Source organism: Haliotis asinina, chromosome 3, assembly GCF_037392515.1.
Source record: "Haliotis asinina isolate JCU_RB_2024 chromosome 3, JCU_Hal_asi_v2, whole genome shotgun sequence".
NCBI classification, from domain to species: domain Eukaryota; kingdom Metazoa; phylum Mollusca; class Gastropoda; order Lepetellida; family Haliotidae; genus Haliotis; species Haliotis asinina.
The window spans coordinates 5,892,744-5,920,126 of record NC_090282.1 but is presented as its reverse complement, the minus strand read 5'-3'; the positions used below and the strand labels follow the sequence as shown (position 1 = coordinate 5,920,126).

At 38.6% G+C, this 27,383-nt stretch overlaps 1 protein-coding gene across 2 annotated transcripts; it reads left to right on the top strand.

The window, feature by feature from the left end:
• The first annotated feature begins 184 nt into the window (after window positions 1–184).
• On the top strand, window positions 185–25,598 carry LOC137277362 (MAU2 chromatid cohesion factor homolog). Of its 2 annotated transcripts, none has more exons than XM_067809062.1 (18): window positions 185–466; window positions 600–617; window positions 2,354–2,419; window positions 3,772–3,867; window positions 4,320–4,442; window positions 5,382–5,537; window positions 5,962–6,037; window positions 7,288–7,361; window positions 9,333–9,423; window positions 9,736–9,839; window positions 13,452–13,529; window positions 14,018–14,083; window positions 15,542–15,669; window positions 16,003–16,080; window positions 17,546–17,657; window positions 18,368–18,458; window positions 18,722–18,849; window positions 20,454–25,598. In XM_067809062.1, exons 1-18 carry the CDS (start codon window positions 230–232, stop codon window positions 20,517–20,519), a joined length of 1,788 nt encoding a protein of 595 aa, XP_067665163.1. In that variant the 5' UTR covers window positions 185–229; the 3' UTR covers window positions 20,520–25,598. The 2 variants fall into 2 exon arrangements, with proteins under 2 accessions (XP_067665163.1, XP_067665162.1); XM_067809061.1 differs by having other exon boundaries at window positions 7,276–7,361.
• Window positions 25,599–27,383: the final 1,785 nt, after the last annotated feature.

The following is a 27,383-nucleotide window of genomic DNA, read 5'->3' as shown; positions in this document are numbered from 1 at the left end:
GTTTCGTCAAAACATCATTCCACAATTTGTAAATTAGGGTCGTCGATTTGCTCCGCACTTACGCCTTTGTTCCGAAATAATTGATTGAATTTAGTAGTTATTATATACTGAATTCATATTTGACTAGGAAATTAACATTTGATTTTTGTTAAATGTTTTTGGGTGTTTTGATCGAATTCGGGCACAAAACATTGACATTATCTTCGCGGATTTAGTCCAGCGGGAAGGAATGAAAATGGCGTCGACTTCTAATGAGCAACCTTGGTACACGGCCCTCCTTGGTTTTGCAGAAAATTTCAGGACTTCTAACCCACCAAACATCCGACTTTGCATACACTGTCTTCAGTCGATCTTTACTTTCAAGCCTCCGCCACAAATCGAAGCTCGTACGCACCTCCAACTCGGCAATATTTTACTGACCCACACAAAAAACATCGACGCAGCACGGGCTCATTTGGAAAAGGCGGTATGTTCAAGTATTTTTGTCACTTTCTGAGAGCGATCATGGCAATTATTGTAGACTATTTCGTAGCCTTGTTTATGTAATTTGATATTTTAAGCACTTTACGATATTAATTTCGTTTTACTTTTAATTTCAGTGGAGCGTGTCGTCATCGGTATCCTTCTGAAATGTGGCATGCCAATGGTTGAGAAGCCAAGCATGGAACAGGTGCACATTGTGTAAACTGAAATTATCACGTCAGATATATGTTGCCATATCACAGTGACAATGTCTCAGTAACAATATTTAGTTGGCATGTACAGTCATATGTCTTACAGTTTATTCCTCGTCTGCTTGTATCAAAAGAGAACATTGAGGGGGTTCTTAGGTTCTGACAGCTGACTGCTTTGTTTTGATCATGTGACCTATATCCATTAATGTGATAATATCGTCTTTTCCTACCTCTGAATGACATAGATTTGAATAGATTGTGAGTGTGCCTTGTAATGAAGCAGTATAGCTCAAAATTTGGAAGTATTTTACTTGAGGACTGTTCACACGGTAAACTGTACTGGTTGGCATTTTGATGATGTAGGTTGTTTATTGATCATTCCAAATGCTGAACTAACTATATATTTGTATCGATTATATAACAAGCTCTACTAAGAATCAGACATTTGTCATAGTAAATTTGTTTTGTAAATGAAAGATCATGAAGTAAGAAAAATGCATATTCAGCATTTTAAGAATGAACGGTCTGTGAACCTTGACATTCAGTTTTCAGAAATAGATTTTGTTTTCTCATTCCTGTAATATTTTTTTCATGAGTGCAATTGAACTCTGACTTTGTTATGAGTTTGATTGATAATTAAACAGTGCCTTGTATACACGTTAATCAGTAATAGTTGGTGTTAATTGATATGGTGTGGTTCCATGAGGAAGGATTTTGGGCTTGAAATATTTTTTAATGTATAGCTCCAAATGATAATTCTTTACATAGGTCTGTATTTAAGATTCTACTACATCAGCCCTTGAGCATCAGATTGTATTTCCAAGAACAGCTGATTATAGTTTACAAAGACAAGTTTTGTTCATGTTACATGCATTTGACGACAATAGGACATGTAGACATGTTAAAAAGAATGGGCGTCATCCTGCATCCTGTAATATAACACACAGCAGTGTTATTTCAGTTATGTTTCCTTGGACTATAGATAATCCATTACTTGTCTATTGACGAGAACTGTATCAGCACATGGGTTCTGTCATAGGTGTTTATCTTTCATTTCATGATTGCAGAAAAGTTACTGATACGTTCAAGGTAGATGGTTTTTTTAATGTAATGATACTTTAGAAGAAAGGTTAAATAACAGGTATTTGTTCAAAGACAGTGGACTGGTTTTTCATTTACCATGTCTGTTGAAGATGTCATTCTAGAGAGAGATGTTTCTAAGCAAAGCAGTACATGGCTCATTCACAATGATGACAAAGAAGATAATGTTGTTATTAATACTCTCATTGCTTGCACAATGCCATTTAGAAAGTGGTTAGATGTAGCATATGTTACGTTTAGGAGTACACTTTCTGAGCAAAGTACAGATTGCAGGCTTGTTTGGTTGAATCCTGTCTGGGATTCGAACGCACATCCTCAGTCAGGCACCTATTTGCCAGCACATAGTGTGCCACTTAACCCGCTCAGCCACAGTGTCTTCAAATATCCATGTACTCTCATTTTGCCATTAGTTTGTGATTAATTGAATGTTAAAGTACGCAAGTGTATTAAGAAAAATGAAGAATTAGTTCTTGGTCAGTGATTGAAATACATTATGACTTATTGCAAGTGTAATTGTAATGTATAGTGAAACACTGTTTAGGTTATTTGTGCATCTGTTATGACCTTGACTATCCCAGCTATCTGCAAATGATGATGTCGTGTTTGAGTCTGCCAGTATCCTGTCTCAGCTCTATGAACAGCAGGTAAGCCACACATGTCTGTGTTGTTTTGCTTTTAGTGGACATCATATGAGGTTATGATATTTAATTCTTGCATGAGATTCAAAATATCAGTTTTATACTCTCCTAAGATCTAATGAAGTAGGATTTGAAAGTCTTAGACATAGTTTGTACCAGTGTACATCCAGGTTAGAAATAATCTTCAGCAAACTATGCTTGGCGTATGAGGTGACTAACAGTATTGGGTGGTGAGGCTCACTGACTGGGTTGACACATGTCATGGGTTCCCATTTGTGTAGATCAATGCTCATGCAGTTGAACACTGGATTGTTTGGCCCAGACTCAAATTATTGAACCATATGGGTTGAATATTTCTCACTCACTCAGCTTTCATAAGACACAACTGAAATGAGAATTTTAAGGGAAATATTAGGTTTTCACCTACTCACCTTAACTAATGCTAGTGTTTTGGTCATATCAGTTTGCAGTAATGCTTCACTTTTTGTGTCTATCTTTTCATAGTTTGGGAAGGGCATCTTTGATGCTAGTTGTGTAAGTACCTGGAGTCCTTTGGGTTTGTTTCTTTGGTATGTGGAAGTCGTGACCTCTAAATCTGCCAACCTTTATTCTTCGGTTCATGTTGGGAATATTGCTTACTCAGTTGAACCAGGGAAATAGTTAGCCATCAGGAGGATAATAGACATTGCTCATACTGCAGACTCAGCAGGCGGTATTCCACTGATCACTGAAGCTGATGTATTTCTAAAACAGGTGTTCACTATTGGTGTTTCAAAGTAACAGGATAGTTGGTCCTTTAAGTTTCAGGTATCAGTCTGACCTGCTGAAAATTCATCGGACCCATAGGATAACATTAAACACACATTTTATGTTTAACATGTCTTATAATTGGCATTGACGTTATTAACAAACATAGGATTTATAAACAGCAAACAGGCGTGGCATGTCATATATAAGAACTTCAAAGTAATAGTGAAATACAGTCAGACATTGGTTATATATATTGGACATTGGTTCATCAGTCACCATTCAAGGAAGCAGTGAAATTACCCCAAACAGTGTTTCATATATCATTGGGACGGTACAGTCTTAATAGTTGTATTTGTATTATGTATTCCAAGTCAATTAAGGGTGGTGTTTTAATATGAGAATACAAATACATATAAGAAGCACTGAGCAATATAAACAAAACCTGCATATAATAACTGTATATCTGTTTTAAGGAAAATATGTTTTGTCCCCTAAGACATATCTACTATATAGTATGATCCATAATCTTTTTCTTAATTTTTATATTGCCCATGCTCTGTGATGTAAATCATATTCCTGAAACTGACTTAAGAATGTTCCTTTTGAAGAACCAGGTTCAGCTGGCCAAACCAATCCTACACCGGGCCATTGAGATGTCCCAACAGGCACCATACTGGCACTGTCGTCTTTTGTTCCAGTTGGCGGTATGTATATACACCTGCTCTGTAGGGATTCTTGATTAGAATAGCTACCTCATGTCATAAGTAATGACCAAAGAGGGACTGGATGGCTAGGAGACTTTGCCTACTGTGTCATGATGCCTCTATTATATGGTTGAATGTATTTTTTCTCTGGTTTTCTCCATTACAGCCTCTGGTAATTGAAATGCCATAATTTAACATTTGAACAATGTTGAGGCTTCAGTTTTCAACATTATATCTCATACTGTGGCACCACAGCTGGAGAATTCCAAGTCATTCTGTAAAATATAGATGTATGCATTAATGATAATGCTTATTTCTTCAGTGTAGCAATGTGTATGTAAGGATGTATCTCTTTTTAAAAAACCCTTGTGTCCATCTTTCTGATTAACTTATAACTTTGTTTATACTAGCAAAAGTTTTGTTTTGTTACAGTCCTAATTATTGTTTTTCAGCAAATCTTTGCCATAGAGAAGGATTTCCTATCTGCCTGTGGATTGCTAGGAGTTGGGGCGGAGTTTGCTCGAACAGCTCAGTCAGACTACACACGGATGCTGTTCCTCCTCAGCAAGGGCATGGTAAGTTTCAGCTTTTGTAATGTTAGTCCATGAGCTAATACAGAATTGTGTTAGACACAGTAGAAGCCCAATATTGCTTGTCCTCGTTGACCAGTAGTATGGGCAGGGGTGTGGAATGTGAGAATTGTAAACTTGTTCCTCCCCAAGTCAACCGTATTTAATAATTTACATAGCTCTTGTTAAATGGTAACTGTGATTACCAGCATAGGAATTGACCTATGCTACCCAGGATTTTTTCCCAAAGCTATCATAGATGTTGCTTCAGCATTCATTCAGCTTTGAAAATTGTGAAACCCAAAATCATTTTGCCATCAGACCTTCTGTAGTTTCATATGCAACATAAATTATATTTAGGATTTCACTTTCCCAGCAAAGTTCAGATTCTTGTATTTTGAGAGGTTGGGTCATATTTGGGATTTGAAAACACACATGGAAATATACTGTCTAGAGCCTCAATCAGACTTGATCCTATTGCTTAGGACATGATGACACCCATACTTTCACATAGGCTAGTGACAGCTGTTGCTTTATACAGATTGAACAAGTATCTCAGTATGCTAACATATATTCATAGTGCTTGCTGTGGTGTCAGCCTTTCTCACATTTCACATTTTTATATGACTGTGGTTACTTCCTTCACTGATGTTGGTGAGCAGAAGGAGATAATAACATTTACATAACTGTTGAGAAACAGAAGACAGTATCAATGTATCATGCATATATAAATGCTGTTCTCACTAATACTGTGTTAGGCAGTGGTGTACCTGGACTATTAATGCTTTAGGTGTTGTTTGTGTATTAATTTTGTATGAATACTGTTGGTGTCACTGAAGTAGGTGTTTAAAATTGTGGCACTAAGAAAAAAAATTTAAAAATTCAAATTTGGTCCAAAAACATTTGGATAATTGTTAATATAGAAAGGTTTTGTTTTCCTTATAGCTGCTGCTGATTGATAAGAAGATGAAGGATGTTGATGAGTGTCTATCCATGGTGTCAGGTCTCATTGAAACGTACCAGGGCTCACCCATACACAAGGAATCTCTGAAAGTGTTCTTCCTTGTCCTGCAAGTGTGTCACTATCTCATGTCAGGACAGGTGAGGCCAGATCCATACATGTTTGATGTTAGCATGAATTGTGGCCACGTTGCTTGTAAACTGCAGGCTGCACCTTTTCCTTGGAAGATTCTTCATGCATCTGTAGTAATAGATCCTGACCAAATGTATGAATGATGCAAGTATATTCACAATGGCTTCTAGAAGTTTATGTTGATCATGTGTCCATAGGTGGATCCAGACTGAATGTGCACCTCCCACCCCCATTTTTTTGTCCTGAAACTTTATTAAACGGCCATTGAAACTGTGAGAATAAAATGTGGACCCCCAACCCCCTTTCTCAAGAGTATGCAAACCTCTCTTACTCTCCGCCTCCCCCTCACCCCACACACCAAACAAAGAGCTGTATCCATCCCATGTGTTCCTGTTTGATAGTTTCAGTTGTGGTACTCTGTGTTGTTTTCAGGTGAAAAGTGTGAAACCAGCACTCAAGCAGCTGCAGCAGAGTATCCAGACAATAACACAGATACACACAGATGATGGTAAACATACTACTGATTTTTTGTTTGTTTGTTTGCATTAAAAGAAAATGTGGCTGTCACTCTCAATGTAACATCTTTGTAATGAAATTCAGGAACTACAAGCATTATTTCATTGTGTACTTTACAACAGTTTCTTGAAAAAGTATGAATTGGTATCAAAGGATTCAATCCCAGATGGAGAATGTATAAAAAATATTTGTTCCCGGCTGCAATGCAGAACAGGGAACTATGTATTCAGCAGCGTCTGTACGTACATCTTGTTCTTTTTAACGCAATATCTCATGACCTGTTACACCCATTGTCTTCAAATTTGGTGACAGCCTACACTAGGGGTTTGTGCAGACACCAGTTGATTTTGTGACCTTGACCTCACTAGGTCAGAGTGACCTTTTGACCACTTTTAAAACTCTTGTTAACACGATATCTCATGAACTGTTACACCTAATGTCTTTAAATTTATTTGGTGACAGCCTACATTAGGAGATTATGCAGCCACCAGTTGATTTGGGTGACCTTCACCTTATCTTAAAGGACACGCCGTTAGTGACCACTCGTTAAACTTTTGTTGACGTAGTATCTCATGCACTGTTGTACCCAATGTCATCATATTTGATGACAGTCTACATTGGGGGATTACACAGACAACAGATGATTTAGGTAACCTTGATCTTAATTTCAGTGTTAGCACGTCACTTTGTCCCTTTCTCAAATTTATGTTAATGGGATATCTCATAAAACATTGCAACCAAATGTCTTTAGTTTTGCTGAGAACCTACATTGGCCATTCATGCAGACACCAGTCATTTTACGCGTCTTGTGTGTGACCAAAAAGTGAAAAATAGTGAATATGTGATAAAAATTTCATTCTTCTTTAGCGGCAACGGACATTGCCATAAGAGTGGCGAACACTTGTTTCTGAATTCTTATTGACTCCATGTGAATGGCATCCTTAAGCTAATTGATTATTTAATGAAATGTAAAATGAGTCAATATAGAACAAACTTGATGGAAACAACTTCTTTGATTTTGTGAGTGTGACATTTGGATACAGATGCTTGTACTGTCTTAAAGTAAGATTAATGCTGCTCAAAGGATTTCTTTTGAAATATTTTGGAGGATATTTGCGTCTGTCATAACTTTCACTTTTGTGTTGTGTTAAAACCTGACCCGTACCTCTGTATACCATGAACATGTTCAGTTATTTTTTTTTTAACCAGGATTGTAAAGTTATTTTGCAGTTCTACTTTCAGAACCACTGTCAGGAAACCCTGTTGACTTGTTCCAGTGGCTGCCAAAGGAACATATGTGTGTGCTGGTGTACCTGGTGAGTTGTCTTCAGCTATCATTGTGCATGTCACATCATTGCCATAAATTCTTTACTAAGGCTCCAATCAGGCAAATCTTATCTTCAGAATTTTCAGAATTTTCAACAAAAGCCCTCTTCACTGTCATCTACACACAACTAGTTGTCATAACAACAGTACAGCCTGTGAGCAGCTAGCTCTCAGCTTGTCAAGGCAAGAAAAGCTTCAACTCTTTCCTTTGTGTTAAAATCAACATAGCCTTTCTGCTATTTTTCTAGCACTTAGTTTATGTAGTTACAGTAGTCCAAGAATATTTCCTTTAGTTATCAATATCAGTCATAACTTTGGTGAATTGATATCCCCGAAAGCATTGATAATATCAAACATGATATCTGACAGCCTGGATTGATCTCCTGGTGCATTGGTGCTGTTGAACAGCATGCCAGATCTGAGAGCTCAGATGTCTCTACCAGGAAGTCTTATATTGCTATAATACTGGACATACAGAGGGACATTTCACCAAATATCACATGATGAACAGAATGAGACTTTGGTAAATGCAGACACTCATGGATTGCCTACACATGCATCCAATATAAGATTGGGAGCCCATGTGGGCAAACCCAAGATGAAAGGTCTGTCGAAGAGAATGTTAAATTCATCTGCTTAGATATGAAGGCAATCTGCTATGTTCTAAAAAACTGAAAGAATCTGCTCCTTCGCTTCTCCATTGTTAGCCTCGACAGATTTCCATCAATTGCTGGCCAGAAATGAGATACATTCCATGAGACTGAACATCCTAGCAGACACAAATTGTTACCATGAGACAGAAGCGACAGCTGAGTGGTCACTTCCCACAGAAGTATTCCACTTACTAACATCACAGTAGGATAACCCACTTCTTTGCTGCTAGTCTGAACACTAACTGATACATGTCAGTTGAGTTTCTGATTCAGTGGCCCTTTGGGTAGATGCATTATCCATGTAAATGGGCTTGTTTGCCAACAGATTCCCTCTCAAAGTTGGAAAGTGGATTTTTAAAGATAAGATGTAGTGTTGTTCCCAAGATTACTGTGGTTACTAATCCACTGAGACAAGATCTTGGACAACCCAAGTCATATCTTGAACAGCTATCTTCTGCTGCTCAGTGTGGCCACTTTAAGACTTAGTTTGCGGAAGATGCATGTTTCTCTAAATCAGTATCTACAGCAGTGGCAAAGACTTGAAGACCAATGAGTGGACGAAGTTCATTCATTACTTTACTGGAAACATCATCATTACTTGTCTGAGTAGTGACTGTTCCTGTGGGTACAGAGTTTACTTTCTCTACATCTAGATAAATCTACACCGAGAGGACAGACTGATAATACATTCTGTACTTTCTCTGGATGATTATCTCTTGGTGAACATCCTACCATCAATAGGTGTATGAGATCTCCACCTCTCTACCCTAAAAGTTTGACTTTAACACTGAACCAATGCTTTTATTTTTAATCATCGGTTTTTATGCCTTAGTCTTTATGCGTTATTCAAAACTACATACATCTTAATCACGTGAAGACCCGTGAATGTCCTGGGTAGAAAAGGCCTTAAGAAACCCATGCTTGCCATGAAAGGCAACTAACTATACTTGTCGTAAGAGGCAACTAATGTGATCGGGTGGTCAGGCTCACAAACTTCGTTGACACACGTCATTGGTTCCCAGTTGCACAGATTGATGCTCATGCTGTGATCAGTGGATTGTCTGGTCCAGACTCAATTATCTACAGACCACCGCTACATAGCTTAAATATTGCTGAGTGTGGCATAAAACTAACCTCACTCACTCGATTATCTATAAAACTCCTATTTTGATATTGATTGTGGTACTGTTATCAAGCTTTGTGAAAGTCCACTTGCTAATCATATTCAAGCATTTGATCATCAGTGTAGCCCGTGTTTCCCAAATATGGAATCCAGCATCCCAATATATATATGTGCCTTTGTTCCAGGTGACTGTGATGCACTCAATGCAGGCTGGATACATGGACAAGGCACAGAAGTACACAGATAAGGCACTCATGCAGATTGAGAAACTCAAGAGTAAGCATTTACGTGCAGGCAACAATAGTACTGATTTTCATGGAATTGATTGTGGGAGTCAAATCTTTTGACTTGGAAATTTCAGTATCTTTGTTTTGAAGAATGCCATTAGACTAAATATTGACAAGAATTTCACAGATTATAAGTGAAGATTGATGTTGAGCCAGTTGTATTGCTTAGTACGATGGTGTGAATGATCTGGACAGCAGTGTATGAGAGTACTTTTGTGATATGCATCCTTGTGGTAATCATGGCATACTTTAGATGATAAACGTTTGTGTTCATGGTGTACACTTGTATCTTCTGTTTCAGTGCTTGACTGCCATCCGCTGTTGTCATCCTTCCAGCTGATGCTGTTGGAACACATCGTCATGTGCCGTCTCATCATGGGCAACAAATCCATGGCAATCCAGGAAGTAAGTCTATTTCACTTTCAGTTATCTGTGGAGGTGTTTTGGAGACAGAATATGTCTTGTTATCCCAGCAGTGTGGATCACTGCTGATAACACCATTCGCTGGATTATGTGCTCCGAACCATTGTTTCAATTTTAGTATGGATGTGATGTTGCTAGCTGACAGGTATTAAAGTGATTCTCTCACTATGATAGCTGGCTGTGCTAAAAATAAAAGGAATGCTTTGTTTTTAAAGACGTATGGTTTAGCCTACATTCAGGTGTACACTTTCTTCTACCTACCTGTATAGTCACTGTATAGTGCAATTACCTCGCCATCCCCATCACCTCAGGCCTACGTAACGTGTGGAAATAGAGCTCCAAAATATTATACGTTTGAAGGAGCTGGAATAAGTAGAAAATTTACTTACCTATTCCTTTGAGTAAACATTTGTTGCTTTGGTAACACTTATCCGTGAATTGAATGTATTGATGGAATCATGGTCATCACTCATTCACAATGACAACAGAAACTTTCTAAGACTGATCCCTACAATAGCTGTCCATCCTGCCTTGTGAAGGAAGATTATGTTCATGGTCAGAAGATGGTCTCAAGTGTATTGTGATTTCAATACATATTTGAGAACCATTGCTGAGTGGGAGGCTTATCAGGGTTATAAAAAGAACCATGCTTCTTCTTGGGGTCAGGATAGGGAGCCTGTTATTCTCAAACAACAGTTCAACAGAGTTGACACTCAGCCATTTTGTATTGATCAGACATCTGATTGCATTTATTCAAGCAAAATCAAGGTAAAACATGGGTTGTTCTAATCACAATTCAAGCAGTTATGACCACTGCAATGTCAGACAGAAGGAATGCCACATATGTTGAATGAAAAGAATAACAGGGTGTGACTACGTTCTACTGATAAAAGAAGTCAACAGTGTGAGGATTCATCAAGTGTCTTCACTATTAGCCAGTGACCATGTTGTCACCTTGTCCAGATCAATATCTTGCAACTTGACAATTGTCGTGATGGATTGTTCTGGTCGATATAAATGATCAGAAGGACATGAAGACGATAATCAAATCTCCAGACATTGTGTGGATTCTCGTTATTACGACTCTAACAGTAGTAGAGGTATTTCATCTCATTAGCCTGATCAAAATTTCAAAATTTCAATGGTCAAAATTTCTCAGCATTTTGAACATGTTGAAGGTACCCCACACTCTTTATATGTCAGGACAGGTGGCACAACTTTTGCATACAAGGTTTTTTTGTGATGTCTAATCTTCATGAGCATCATGCTAGCCTCTTATGAGGAAACTGTTCAAAGGACCCATTTCTCTGGTGTTAAATAATACTCTCTCTCTCTCTCTCGCTCTCGCTCTCTGAGAGAAGCAGTTATCTACTATCAAGGGACCTGCACGTCACCAATAGCTTCACAACATTCCCTAGCATTACCATCATTGTAATGCGCAGAGGTTTGGTGTTTTGTTGTTTTTGTGCCAATAAATTGTCTCATTGTGACCAACACCTTTTGGGTGGGGAGTAGGAGGAAAAGAGACTTTCTTCTGTCTGGCGAGAGATACAGACCCCTTCCCTGCAGTGGCACAACCATTGGAGAAGTAAGTGGTTCGAGGGACAGCTCTGTTTTTCCCCCCATTTCCCCCTAGTCAGCAGAGGTCTTAAACAATCCATAAATGCAACAACTTTTGACAACAGTCCATGCTTCCAAACCGGTCAGGATTCATTCCACTTGCCTGGCCGATGGAAGACATCAACACATTGGTTGAGTAGGCTGAAACCCTCAGTGACGTCAGCTTGTTTTTACTCGCGTCCCCCTCGTACCAAAGAAGAACTGAAAAAAAAATGTGGTTCATATTCGATCTGAAGCACTTTGATGCCATGTATCAACAAACACCACTCGCATTCACCATGATCTCTCTCAGTTCTCAGTTGAGGAGGAATTTGCCAAATGGTTTTCTAATCTCCATCGACCTGCAGAACATATCTGCATGTCCCGATTCACTCTGGGGTCCAGAAACATCTCCATTTCTTCTATTTTTTCTTTATCAATGGGCCCCATACATTTTCACTCGAATTATGAAACCTGTTGTGGATTTTCTCCATCACCAAGTTATCATTATCACCACCTACCTAGACGACAAACTACAAGGGAATCAATTCAGACATAAACGAGTTCTGTGATAGTCAAGTCCAAGTTATTCCCTACCCAGGATCTGCAATACATAGGCATTCGATTCAAAACGGTTCTCAACCTGGTTTTGGTTCCTCAAAAATGCTGGGGAAAAGATGATCAGCAGCAGTGCACTGTTGGCAAGAGATGTAGTGGTTGTTGACATCAGCATAAGACCTCACTTCTCTGGTCGCCTCCAACTTTTGAGGTTCCTTTACCCTCATGTTTTGTTTCCACATTATCTGGTTCAACTGTCAATCTGTCGTCCATGAGCATGCCTCAGTTTAATTCTCACCTCCTTGTAGATGCTTTACTGGAGGGCTCAGACTCAAACATCCTGCCCTTCTCCCAGGAGTGGATGCTTCATCCAGTCAGGTTTCAACCTATGACAGAGTATTTTTGGACTCCACAGCCAGATCCATTTATGACCTGAAACAACAACTGTCTTCCCCACCTTGTGTCTCCTGTCCCGGACCGGCTGGCTTTGGGACCACAATGCCCTAGTGTTATCATGGAAAACTTGCTTTCCACCAACTTGGAGAAGATGCGACGGACCAAACGACTAATGTGTGGATACAAATCATCCACCTTCACTGATGGGATTGCTCAAAGCCTTGTTTACCAAGTACAGTTATTCGGCTAAGGATACAGCACTTATCTCATTAGCTCATCGCGTCATGACTGGTAAGCTGTATGGCAAGTGGGTTTCCTTCTGCACCTCTGCGGAGAAACAGGGTTTTGACCCATCTTCTGCTTATTGTCTGGCCTTTACTGGTAGCCTACTCCCTTGTCTACTTTTGTCATCACATCATCTCAAAGGTTCAGTCATCTCAACCTGCTTGCATCCTCATTGGCTCTCCATGGTAAGTGTTCTTTTGTGGCTATTATGAGGGCTGTTATTGTTCATTCTTTACTATTTTCAGTAAACACAACCCTTGTTGTGAAGTCCATCAGTACTATGTGTCACAAGGATCTGTCAGTTTCATATAGGCAATTATACTGTTTCGGCTTTGTCCCCCACTACCTGCAGATGAATGAAGCAAATGTACGGCTGAATGTATGTTAATCATTTTTAGAGTAAAAACGATGTTTCAACAAGCTTACATTCAGATGTCCCACCCATCCACCTCTCTATACTTGTACTCTCTTTGTCACTCTTTTCGGCCTTTTGACCTTGTGCTCTGGAAAGATTGATGACATAATTGAGGAGATAATTGCGCAGGTTGCTTTGATTGTGTTTCCACTTGACTTACTGTATGTACCTATACAGCTAGGTAGAAGCAAATATATGTCTGAATGTAACCTTGTTAAAAAAGTTTTAGTCTAAGAAAGCACTTTGATCAAAATTGAGTGGAAAGTAAGCGTCATGATATTAATACATTTTATTTTGTCATCTGTACTTGTTGCTTAACTAACATGTGTTGCATCTTTCAGATATTCCAGGCATGTCATGTTTGTCAGCAACAACCAAGGTTATTTACTACACATGGGGCACAGATTCACACGTTATTGGTGAGTTTCACAGGAATTATTTCTCACCTATTTGTAGAATATATCTGGTGAAAAATAGAACATTCAAATGATCTGATTTCTTAGAGGCATCCCATCTTTCTGCAAGCAGGGTTCAAACAGATTTTATAAGTGTATTCTCAAAGACAAATTGTATGAATACTGCTTTTTTTCTTCCATCTATCTAAATATGATAAAACACACATAACTGAAAAATATTGTAAATGATTTTTTATTACATTGTTTATTACAACAGGAAAGGAATTACTGTCTGTCTGCTGCCTGAATAGGGTAAATGTACTATGAGCAATGCTTGAGCATTGTTCTCCTCGAATACAGCAGTAAAGCAGGGCATGAAATTGATAATCACTGAACTGATAAATCCTTAAAAAGGATATCCATCATTAGTGTGTCCTGTGTATTTGTTAATTCAGAAGAGAAATGAGGAAAAAGATCTGTATACTTATTGTATGTGGGGTTGTTGTTTACAGGGCTTGTATGCAATGTCTATGAACTGTATGGAAGCAGCAGAAGCCCAGTTCAAAACCGCATCCAAGGTAAGCAGGAAACATACTGCACACTTTGCATACAGGATATCCTGGACTATGTTCTGAAGTGTTTATATCCAGTAATTTTTGCTCTTGCACAAACAAAACTGTATGAATTGTCCTTGCTGCACAGGTAAACATGGACATGCCACCTTTTTGTCAGCATAATGTGTCTGAATGGATTTTCAAGTTCACATGGTGGCATGGTGTCTGAGTGGGCCAGTGCCATAAAACAGGCAAAGTTTAAAAGAAAAGAGACTCAGCCACTCACTTATTTACATGAATGTAAATTTTAGTTTTTGTGTGAGATAATACAGAACTCAGTGTGAAACTCACTTCACCTAGCTACTACGGGGACAAATGGGGTATCCTGGTGATGAAAGCACTTGCTTATCACACTGAAGACCCATGTTCAATTCCCCGTTTTTCTTGGTTTACACCCCCGAATCCACCCCGACCCATGATGGAAGGCGCAGAGTGAGCGAATAGGCTGATAGCTCACTAGTTCATAGTAAGCCAAGGGGTTATTTGAAGCGACCCATCACAAGTATGGAGTTAGCTTATTGGGAGTTCGTGCTTCTCCTGGCCTCCTTGTACAATGCATACTCATGTTTGCATGGTTGTCAGGGTGAACTGCGGCCCGTCTGCACACAGTGGGATAATGTGTAAACATTTGGAAATTTTAACCATAAATTGTACATTTAAATACTTATCCTATCTCACGCGAAGGATACTCACCCATCCTGCCCCGCATCACAGATTGCAGAGAGCTCCAAGACAAGAATAACTGGTACACATTGACACATTATCATCTGAACATGAGTGTCACAGTTGGGGTAGAAGTCGGGTTGTCAGAGGCCTGTAAGATTTTATTCAACGTAGCTCATAGCATGTTTCCACACATGGTTGTAGAGGAAGAGAGAGCTGCATAATGTGAGATAGGCTAAGTATATAAATACACAGTTTATGGTTAAAATTTCCAATTTTTGCCCGTGAAGGTCCCGGGGTAGAAAAGGCCTTCAGCAACCCATGCTTGCCATAAAAGGCGACTCAGCTTGTCATAAGAGGCGACTAACGGGATCGGGTGGTCAGGCTCGCTGACTTGGCTGACACATGTCATCGGTTCCCAATTGCGCAGGTCGATGCTCATGTTGTTGATCACTGGATTGTCTGGTCCAGACTCGATTATTTACAGACCGCCGCCATATAGCTGGAATATTGCTGAGTGCGGCGTAAAACTAAACTCACTTACTCACACTCAAATTTTTGCTGAGCGATGTCACTACTTAATGCACCTGTTCTGTGCATGTGTTATTATTTTCAGTAAGGGTTAAGTGTAATCTAAGCATTAGTAAGAGGAAACCCCTGTATTCTATAAGGAATCATACAACTCTTTGTATTGTTGTTTCCTAATTTAATGTTTCTAATTGTCATGTGACTTGTAAATGGTTTTGCTTTGCTTTTCAGTTAACTACAGTATCAGACCTGAAGAGTTTTGTAAATTTAAATCTTGCAATTGTATACCTACGAACAAACCGACAAACAGAACTAGTGGGATTGTTAGAAAGTATAGACCCTGAGAAACTGGAATCAGGGTGAGTGGCTGCTCATATTTAGAAGACAGCTTTATCTTTTGATGGATTGAACTTTTGGTGAAATTTTTTTGTAAGGTTAATGTGTAATCTGTCATAGACGCTTTTATGTACATTCCATGCTTAAATAGTAATAGTATGCAATGAATAAAAGCAATTTTAGTCAGTGTTTCTAAATGAAGACTCTGGGCCCTATTTGATTATATTTTTCTTAGTAATTTTACTACAATTTTGTGTGAAATATTTTCATACAGTATGTGGACTTAATTAAAAATGTTTCATCATTATTACCATCTTTAGTGTGAGTGCTTATCTATTGTAAACATATACTTGCAGATCACATAGTTTAAAGGCAGCAGCATATTATGTCCAGGGTTTACAAGCATTTTTCCAAGCAAGATACAATGAAGCAAAGTAAGTAACAGACGCATGTATCCCTTCTTACAATCTAGCAGTTGTTAGAATTATTGTGATATAACATTTAGTCACTGTGACTTGTCAGACTTTGACGACTCTGTTATGTGAATGTGTAGCAGTAAGCAATATCTGTTGGAACATTTTGGAGGAGACTTGTTTGTATAGACACCTCAAGAGACAACAAAATCTGTGGCATGCCACAACACATTCCAGGACATCTTTTCCCTGTTTTCAATTGAAGAATCGCATGTATAAGTGATATTTTTCAATATCCTGACTCATGCGTATTATGCTTATCTCCTCCTATGCAAAGATAGTGGAACACTTGTAATCCCTTTAAATTCCCGGACATGTTCGACTGGATGTGATTCCCCTATCTCACAGATGAATATTGGAGGAACAGGACCAAACTGCCATCATGGTTCCCAAAGGATGGAAGTGCTGGATGTACGTATATGACACCCAACAGAAACCAGTGTGTCTTGATCCACAGCTGTTTTCTAGACATAATCAGCAGGAGTCAGGATAAGGAAAAAGATGTAATTTTCTGAATGAAATTGATATGTTATACTTAACCTGACTCCTGACTCCTGACTCTTGACCTCAAGCCCTCCCAACCGCCCCTCTCAACCGCCCCTCTCATGCATGCTGAATTCACAGTAATTCTCATGTCAGGCTTTTGAGATTTAGGAGAGAGTGACAAGCATGACTGGTCATGTGATCACATTGGCGAGAAAGTGAGGCGTCCAATGAGTGAGTGTATTCTATGTACTGTTCAATTAGAGGAATTTCAAGGGATTCCAAGTGTTCCACTATCTTTGCATAGAGGGAGGAGATAAACATAATAAATATGAATCAGGATACGTATATTATACCAATTTTGTTCAGAAAATTACATAATCCCCTTCAATATCCTCAGGGTATACATTCTGAGAAGTTTCCTCTATATCCACGACACATCTACAACTCAGTCCGATAAATTACAACCTCCCTTGGCAGGTTTCTATGCTGGGAAATTGGGTGAACCAATCACAACTCACATTCGCTATTTAAAATATCTAACCGATTACAATTGGCAACACAAACCATGCAGAGGTTCTCTGAAAGAGGTTGAAGGAGTTCTTACATATTTTTAATTTTTTCTAAATTTTTTGACCTATCAATTTGTCTGTATGATTTTCTCAAAATCTGAGTCTCACTGTGAACAAACCTTCTCAACTGCGATCACTGTCTTTATTGACACTGGCAAGCTCGGTTGTAACAGCGTCTTAGCTGATTGGCTACTATGAGAATGCAGAGCCAGCAAAGGGAGATAACAAAATTATCCTGTGGATTCATCCAGGGTAGAGTGGAGGTTCATTGAAATGTATACCTCGGAGATATCGGGGATGGTGATTATGGACATGTATGAGATGAATTTGATGTTAGACCAGTGACTGATTGAACATGATATGTGTTGCAGGCGCTACCTCAGGGAAACACTGAAGATGTCCAACGCAGAAGACTTGAACAGATTAACGTCATGTTCACTTGTACTCCTGGGGCATATATTTCTTTCATTAGGAAACAACAGAGTACGTTGTTTAGTCATTTTGTCAACACTGTTTGTCACAGATATTGATTCGATGCTCCAGTATAGGAATATGGGTCTCCAGCCAGGAACATCTGGTGTTCAGCCATTTAAAAGCTTACATGTCATGAATTAAGTGGTCTGTCTTATTCAAAACCATTCATTCAAGTGTATAACTGTTTGAGAAAGTAACGTCCTTTTGCCTACTGTGTTCATGTACACCTCCCACTGAGCTGTGTCCAAGCTCCCAGTGCATGTTTGCCCCTATCGTTTGGGTCAGTGATAACACCTTCACCCTTGTAAATGCCTCTCAAAGACATTCACCTTTATAGGCTGATTAGTGATTGCAACTGCACCCTATGAGTTTGTTAGTTTTTACACATGTACCTTTATAGACTGGGCCAGGAATTACACATGCACTTTGTGACCTGTGGTGAGGTCAGAGTTCACATCTACACCCCTTGTGGGTGAGGTCAGTTTCACACCCACAACCCCTGTGGGGAAGGTCAGTGCTCATGCCTACAACTCATGTGGGTGTGGTCAATGCACATTCTAACACCCCCCAGTGGGTGAGGTCAGCTTGCATGCTTAACAGACGCATACACACCCAGAGTACTGACACTAGAATTTTACTTGTAATGCTGGAAGATAAGTGCAGTTGACATTTGTGATATTTAATGTTGTGTATTATTGTTTTATTGTCCCTATTTCCAGGAAGCAATGAATATGGTAACACCTGCAATGCAGCTTGCTGGGAAAATCCCTGATGTTCATGTTCAACTTTGGGCATCATCACTTTTAAAAGGTAAACAAGTGTCTGTAAGTTGTACAAATGTAAGGAATTTGTTAATATGATTATAGGTGATGATAAGGTTTCTTTCATTTTCTTCTATATTTTTATGCTGTACATCTATTGGGCATTGTAGAGAACTGGTTTTAACTGTGACAGCACCATACCTTTTAGCAGGGATTCTCTATAGTGGGAATTTACTCCAGTACAGTGATAAACTTTATAATAGAGGTGCTCATAGTAAGATTATGCATTTTATCTTTACTGTGGTGTTTCAGACCTTTACCGCATGTGTGGGGACTCTCATAATGAGGCTGAAGAGTTCCGGATGCACTCAAGTTTCTCACAGTCCCTCCTCAAAGACCACTTTCAGTCCTCCCAGATGTCAGAACATGGACTCATACAGGTCAGTTACACTCCCAGCATCTCACTAATACTATTGTCAAATACACCTCTTGAAATTACAGATACCTCCAGGTTCTGCTTATTGTTGATTCTCAACTCCAAAATAAGTAAGTGGGTCTAACATTAATCCCATGCTTCATTTTAACTTGCCAGAGACAGTTTCTTGCTTGTGATGTACATTAAAATGTAAACTAATTTTCAGTGGAGGAGTAAATAAACAATGACATTTGAGCAAACTCTCTCAACATTTTCGCATTGGATGTTCATGATAGGACAATCAAACTTCCTTGGTAGGGTCTCTCAGTGGTCATATACTATTGACTTGACATGGTTTTTATATGTTGAGGTAGCATAGGCACCTACCATTAATGTTTAATGTGTGTAGTTGTATGTTTTTAGTAAGGTTTACCCAGAAAAATTATATCTTGTCCTAAGATCTAAAAATGTGTGAGAATGTCTCCTTCCTTTTTTATCACATCGAATGTGATTTGGTAATTGGAAGCTAAAAACTAGTGTTACTATGTAATCATTCAGTGGATAGTAATACAAGGGGCAATAAGTACTTGTAACAAGTTAGTGTATCATATTTTTATCCCCCTGGCATGGAATGCAGGGGGTATTGTTGACGCCTCATCTGTCTGTCCATCTGTCCGTCCATCCCTCCATCCGTAATCATTTTGTTTCAGGAGCATATTATAATCTCACTGTTTTGGCATTTTTATTTTTTTGTTTTCTTTTTCCAAGGAATATTTTGGTGTTAGTCTAACCGTTCAGTATTTTTCTGCCCCAAAGTGGTGCCTTTTGCTATTTACAGGTTTTTGTGATTTATTATTTTCTCGGTTTCAATAGAAACATTTCGGACTTAGTCTCAAAATGGAGGGATGGGCTTCGTTTCCGGAGCATAACTCAAAATCTGTTCTTTATTTTTCTCCCAAACTTGGTAGATATACCAATCAGAAGCTACAGTGGTGCCTTTTGCTAGTTATAGGTTTTTGTGATTTCTTAGTTTCTTGGTTTCCATGGAAATGATTTAGACTTTGTCTCAAAAATGAGAGATGTGTTTCGTTTCTGGAGCAGAACTCAAAAACTTTTTAATATCTGTCCGTAAAACTTGGTAGATATGTGTGGCAGACCCCAAAGTGGTGCCTTTTGCTAGTTACAGGTTTTTGTGATTTATTATTTTCTCAGTTTCCATGGAAACGTTTCGGACTTAGTCTCAAAAGTGAGAGGTGTGTTTCAATTCCAGAGCAGAACTCATTTCCATGAATTCCATGGAAACAATTCAGACTTGGTCTAAAAACACAATAAGTGACTGTCAGATGATTTCTCCTTTCAAATATGTAGGGGCCAGGGGCATATGTCATCTTCTGATGACTCTTGTGCTTACACACCCACAGAAAAGTTTTCAGTTAGTATGTTCAAGAATATTAAAGTTTATGAAGAATATGAAAATATATATGAAAATGATGAAGACTGCAAAATGCAAATTATATTTACTCTGAAAGATGCTATGGAGAATACACTTATGTTTGTTGTTGTAGTTGTTTTTGGAAATACATTTACAATTGTTATATTCTCATACGTGATATTTTTTGTTCATTTCAGTGGACAGATGGCCAGTGCCCGTTTCACCTGTGTAGTACGTCAGTGGGGTCCAGCTCTATGTTGTGAAAGCTGACTCGGGTGTGGTCCAAATGACCTGGCTGTGTATAGAATATATGGACCTGGGCCTCTGGCCCCCGTGTCTGTGGTTGCCATGGCTACAGCTGAGCCAACTGCTAGCAACCATGAGGGTCCTTTGAAATGTGTTAAACACATTATGGCAGCAAAAAGGAAACCTGAACGTGGTTCTTGTTTCTGGTTTGGGCTCTTCTGAGATTCCAAGCACAGAGCAAAAGCAAGTGTTGTGGTGCGAGGCAGTTCCTCACCCCTCTCAGGACAAGATCTACAGAGCTAGACTGACACGAGATATTATCTGAACATGATGTCAGGGAATAGTCAAACCTCTTGCTCATAACTAGATATGTCTAGGAGGGGAGGATGAGTCACTACACCAAAAGTGCTGCTGCCACATTTGTGGAATCAAGTTGAGATTCCCATCAGGAGAAAGGGCAGGTCCCTTCACTATTGTTCTTGTCATCAATCCTTACCACCCTAAGCAACATCTCAGATACAGATATCTCTGCCATATTCATGTTCCTTGAAAGATGTCCTATAATGACTGCATTCAACACCATTATGGGAAGTGCACTCTTGATTTGTCCTATTAGCTCCTAGTATTGCCTGTGTTCATCCTGTATGTTGGCTGCAAATTTATTTCAGTCTCACTTTACATTTGAGTCATTACTGTTTTATTTTTATGCTGAAGTGCTGAGAGAAGATGATCTTATTCTGAAACATTTTATATGAACCCATTTTAGACTAAATGTTTCATCAGTAAGTAATATTTCACCTAAATATTTTGCTTGATAACATAAACAAGATGATACTGAGTGATGAAAAAGCTCTTCTAAAGAAAAGTCAGAATCTGTCTCACAGCTTCATATAGTCATGTCTTAGAGAAAGCCATCACGACACTACTGTTAGTACTACTGGTCTGAAGCCCCAGTGTAGTGAAAGGCTGCTGAATACAGGTAACTCTGTTAGTAGTCCATGTTTCATAACATGCATATGTCCTGTGGAGATAATAAGAGCAAAGTTTTACACTAATAGACTAAAAGGGTTTTCACGACAAAAGGGGTATGTCCTATGGTTTGTTTACAAGAATGGGTTCATGCTTAGGCCCAAAAGGAATGATGCAATATTAATGGTTTACATTATCTTATGAAACCTAAAGTTCAAGTTCTAATTTTTGTCTATGAATTTCTGATAGAGTATATACTTAAGTGGATGTATCGTACATTTATATACCGGTGTATTACTGGAAGACATTGTCTCCCTTTTTCAAGTGGTTTACTTGGTTATAGTAATTTGGTATTTTCCCTTGTACTGAATTACACAAAATACACTTCTGAAGTCATGGAATATAAACATAATAAGGAGATGAAGGCAATGAATTGATTAATCATAAAACAGAACATCAACTGCAGCAAACATATATCATGTAAATCTTATCCAGGTGAGGGAGGTGGCAAGGCACTGTTGCTCTGTCATGGCCTGTTTTCATCCATATGTGATAAAAGGATTTGTCCACATCATTTATAATCAGTTTTACTGTTCATGAATTTGTATCCAGCTGTTCAGCTTATGCAAAACGCCTTGGGTAACTCTCTCTACAGGTTCTGGGAACATCATTTTTGGGGAGCATGAACTCTTTGTCAGTAACATAATTTGTGCTTTTTTTCGGAAGTTTAATAAAGGATTCAAGATGTTGGACAGGTTTTATTTTATGTACATAAGACACATTCATTATTCTGTCTGTTTCTTTTGAACCATTACCCTTCAGCTGACAATGTCTCTGTTCTATTTCATATCGATACCACATCAAGATGGAACTACATTATCTTTGCCTTTCATAGCCATAAAATGATATTAGTGCTGTATTTCAAGGTTTTCAACATAGCTAAATCACACATATATATATATTTTTAGATATGACACTATTTTCTTTCACACCAAATCCACAGTGTGTTAATGATATATGTTTCGACACCCTAGTCTGATACAGCTATGGTACCTGGTGTCTGGGGAGAGAAGGTTGATACCTCTGAAGAAGTTAGTACCAGTCTGTGATGGTTCCCCATGCTGTCGAGGAGGAACCACTGTACATGGTCATTATCCTGTATGTCTTGTCTTTATGTTGTGATTATCAGTATCCATTGTCATTGTTTCCTTATGTTTCATCCTAACATCACTATTTTTATGGCTGTGTTACATGTCATACCAGGAAGTGTGTTAACGTGTCATTCTTTATCCAGAAAGTCCAAATATTCTCACTTCATTAAACTAGAGGTATTGAACAACAGAGTCCTACGGGAGACATTTATGATGATAGTTGTGGAGAATCGTATAAATAATGTAATGTGTAATAGCAGTTTGGCTGAATTGCTTTTGGGGGTTACATAGCAAGAATGGCACTAACTCAGCAGAGTTGTGACCAAAACTGGCACTGATATTCTAGGTTTCTTATTGGACCTGTTGCCTCTGCACACTAAGGCATACTTGAAGGTTTCGTAAAAAGTTATAAATGTATACAACCATCTCTTGAGCCGATACATTGTGATATGCCTTTTCAAAGCAATGTTAAACTTTTTATTTTATGATCTGTCTTCTGTCTTTCTGTATCAATCTGCTGGTTTTTTACAGACATTACAGAAAGGTATGAACCAAAATTTTGAACTAAGTTTTGACAAATAGAATATTCAAGGTGTAACTCATGATTTCTCAACGAAAGCACAGCAGTAATAAAAAAAAAGTGCTTTTAAATGTTCTCTTGAAACATTAGATGTGTATTTAAGATACTGTTAAACTGATAATTATGTGTTGTTGAATAAATAACGAGTAACATGTTATGTTGCGGTTGGAAGATAGCTGCAAGTTTGAGTACTTGTGTTGGAGCTTGGATAACTACTAGCTAATTTTCTTTGAAATGCTTGAAAGTTATATATGTAAAATTTTATAAATAATCATGCAATAATGTTGGTTTGTATGGAATTGTAGATCATGTATTACTGCTATCAGAAACCTGTTCCTCAAAGTCATCTTAGCAATATGATTGTTGTAGCCTACTTTTGATTTTGGTTTACAGGAGAGAAATCACTTTTTGGAACAGGGCTGTGGGCTCAGGAAAGTTGATGCTGACTTTGGTTGGGGTATTTTGAGAATCATTTGTTCGACATACATATGAATTATGCATGAATCGAGGCGATACATTTATTTCTGCATATAATTTGATATTCTACCTTGTTTCTTTGTTTGTTTTTAACTATTATCGTGAATTTCTTCTACAGAAAACTAACTATGCTTCATTCTGGATGCAAGAAGGGGCGATTTTGTAGGATAACACCGTTGTGACCATTTTCAAAACCATAGCATATACTATATCCATCTTTTCTATCAGGTTCATAGTTTACAAATCTACAAACGTGAAATAAATGAAATGTAAACAAAATAGAGAGGTGTATTTTGATCATAGACAAACGAAATAGATTCTGAGATACTCATTTGCCCCCACTAACCATAAAAATACTAGTATATAGGGGTGCAACGGTAGGCCATGGTACAGTTAAAAATGCATCACAATTTTCAGTTCTGTACAATTTGGTTGGGTTCATTTACAATATAATAGGATAAATGTTCTCATGGAAAGGCACTGTGGGTTTGGTTGAAGTTCAAGATGAAATCGTGGAATTGGCACCTGAACGAAAATGCCTATATATTTTTTCTGTCATCCTGTCAATTAGTATGAGTTGTTGACAGTAGCAGCACAGAAATGTCAGAAACAGTATCTTCATGAAGATGTCATGTAGAATTAAGTTACATGGAGTTTTTATGGTGGCATTTCGAAATTAACGTCGTTAGGTGAGTAAGATTATATTTTCGAAAACCAAATGTACCATATTTCAAAGTGAATTTCAGTGTACTGAACCAAAAACAAAACAACAGTATGAATACACTCTGGTGGACCATTTCAACCCAAATAGTAAGTTATTTATAATATAAATCATTCATTCAAATTAGACATACTTCAAACCTGTCAGTAATTTATGTTAAATACCACAAATTATTAATGACTTTAAAGATGAAATTTGATTGTAAACAAATCAGTCACCATCTATTGACCTTTTGACCCAAATTTGTAAATCCTCCTCATAAAGGAGATAAATAGTCAATAGCAACCAGGAAAATGACACAACTGAGGTAGGATCAGTTCCTACGTTTCCCAACTATCCACCATGCTGGTGGTGTGACCTATCTGATGTAGGGATTGTTGGTTATGCTGCTTGTTATGAATGTATAACAGGAATGAGACACTGACTTGACGCAGCAATAAGTCGTGGAGTATCTGTCCAGCTGAATTGCACTTTTGACCTGGGTGTCCCCGGAGAGCTGACAAGAAGACATGTAACCAAACAGGCCTTTAACCTTAATACAGTAATTGTTTACATTGGTTGACAGCAGCCTCCTGGTTTGTTTGTCATTTGCGGCATCCTGGCTCAGTTTGTGTGTCTACATCTTAAATGGCTAGAGGCATTGTTCATTATATCAATCACTGGTTTGTTTGGTTCACTTTTTATATTATTTATGAGCCCTGTCACGCAGCAGGTATATTGAAGCTTAAGTAACACTAAACAATGTCCTCCATTGGAATACATTATCAATCCATTACATATATATAATGTTCAGTTCAGTCTTAATGTCATTCTCGTATCACAGAGGTTACTCCAGTCTTATCTTTCTAGGTGGGAAGATATGACAGGAATAATTTCAATCGGAAGAGAATGTCTTAATGTTGGCATCAGTAGGTTGTACTGGCCTGTGACATTGAAGTTTCTGACAACTTGCTGATAAACACTGTTAGTTGTGAGAGCAGCCATTTGACCAACTGAAGCCCTGTGGAAGGATATACAAATCGTTTCTGGTATGATCATGGAGCTTGCTGATTACTGTTGTTTTCCCTATTGTTTCACTCATCTCATTGAACGTCACTACAATAACTGTAGGTTGATGTACACAGTAGGAGTGCTTTGTAAATACGTCATTTTTATGTATTTTACAATCAAATCAAGTTTATAAAAAGGTAAAAACTAAGCAGTTGTTTGTCTTTATTTGTAATGGTGACACAGAAGCTTAAACGTTGACAAGTTGTTGCATGTTAATGACGTATATTTTCAGGATATGTAAACGGTCTTAAGAGAATTAACGGATATGTTCTGAGATTTGAATTTCTCTGTTTACTTGTGTATCATGCTATAGTACCTTCTTCCTTGGGAGAAAATGTGTTGCACACACTGAAACCATGTGAAGATGTGAGCATGAAGCCATTTTAGGGGATGGACAAAGAAGTGTTCATAAAATCTGGATGCACCGGAACGTGGATGTTCTGCTGAGATTCTGTATTAGACAGATTTAGACCTATATGGCTGGGTAGATAGTTTTCATGTTAACATGACGAGTGCATTGAAAGTAAACTGACGTGATTACCTTACGAAGTCCGGATCTCGAGCCAGTTCACCTGTGTCAGTTTCTCCCTTTCTGAAGTGCCCATCAATCACCTATGTCTTTTCAAACCAATCCTATTGATAATCATTCGACTGGAACTTAAGTCAAAGACAAGCCACACGATAGGATTTCTCTTTCGCACATTATTTGACACGATGATATTTTTGTCCACGAGTCAAACAGTTTTGAGTCTGAGTTGTGCATACATGTGACATATGACGTCCTTTGCGAGTGATCAGTCACAAATTTGCTCGCTTCAGTTATGTAACTTCTTGATAACTCATTTCGAATCTAAGGCACCCTATCCCTTTGCAAAGATTGGCTAAACAGAATATGGATTTATCTGGGGGGTTTGTACCTGAGAGGGATGATGATCGTGATGATGATACGAGCGGAGGTTTATTGGGAGGTAATGCGATCATATAGCACTAACGTTAGGTGAAGGAATTTCAGCAAGGGGAAAGGTTTGGAAGACGACCCCCAGCTCAGGTCGATCCGCCACCAGTGTATACAACAAAAGAAAAGGTCGATGCCGTCCACAACCTGGTACTGGAAATAGCCGCATTATACTCCACGAGGAGACCACATGCGTCTAATTCTGGCCAGTAGAAACAATCCTTCACGAACATCTACTTATGACAAAAATTTGTGCCGAAGTGGCTCTTAGAATGCTGTCGGATGTAATGGATCCTTCGCTGGTTTCTTCTCAGCTGTAACCAGATATGTTCTAAACCTAAGGATTTCCATTTAGATTTATGGCAGGTGATGAGAGCTGGGTCCATCACAATAATCACGGATACATGCAAGAATCTATGAAGGGGAAACACTTTGGTTTCCCAGAGCAGCCAGACCTACTGAAAAGTTATGACCACCTTCTTTAGGGACAGTCTAATGCAGATCGATTATTTATCGCGGGACCAGCTATGAATGGTGCATATTGTGCCACCTTACATGCAAGATTACGTGCTTCCATCAAAGAGACACGTCGGGGCTATTTCGTCGGGATGTTCTCCATCAGGACAATGCTTGGGCCCACCCTGCTCAAGTTGCATATAATAATAGCTGAATATAATGAATATGAAGACAGCTACTACCACAGCCAGCGTATTTACCTGACCTTTGCCCAAGTAGTCGCCACTTTGTTCTGTATCAAAACATTGCACTCACGAAATACAAACGTTTTTATCCATAAAGTTTGTCTGTGTCTCTAACCAGGTTCACACTGATCTGTATTCATTAGTGTTTTATCAGCCCAGAGCCATGAAGATCCAGGTTAGAATTGATCTTCAGCAACCCCAAGATGCGACTAACAGACAAACAGGATCGGGTGGCCAGGCTCGCTGAATGTGTTGACACGTCATCGAATCTCAGTTG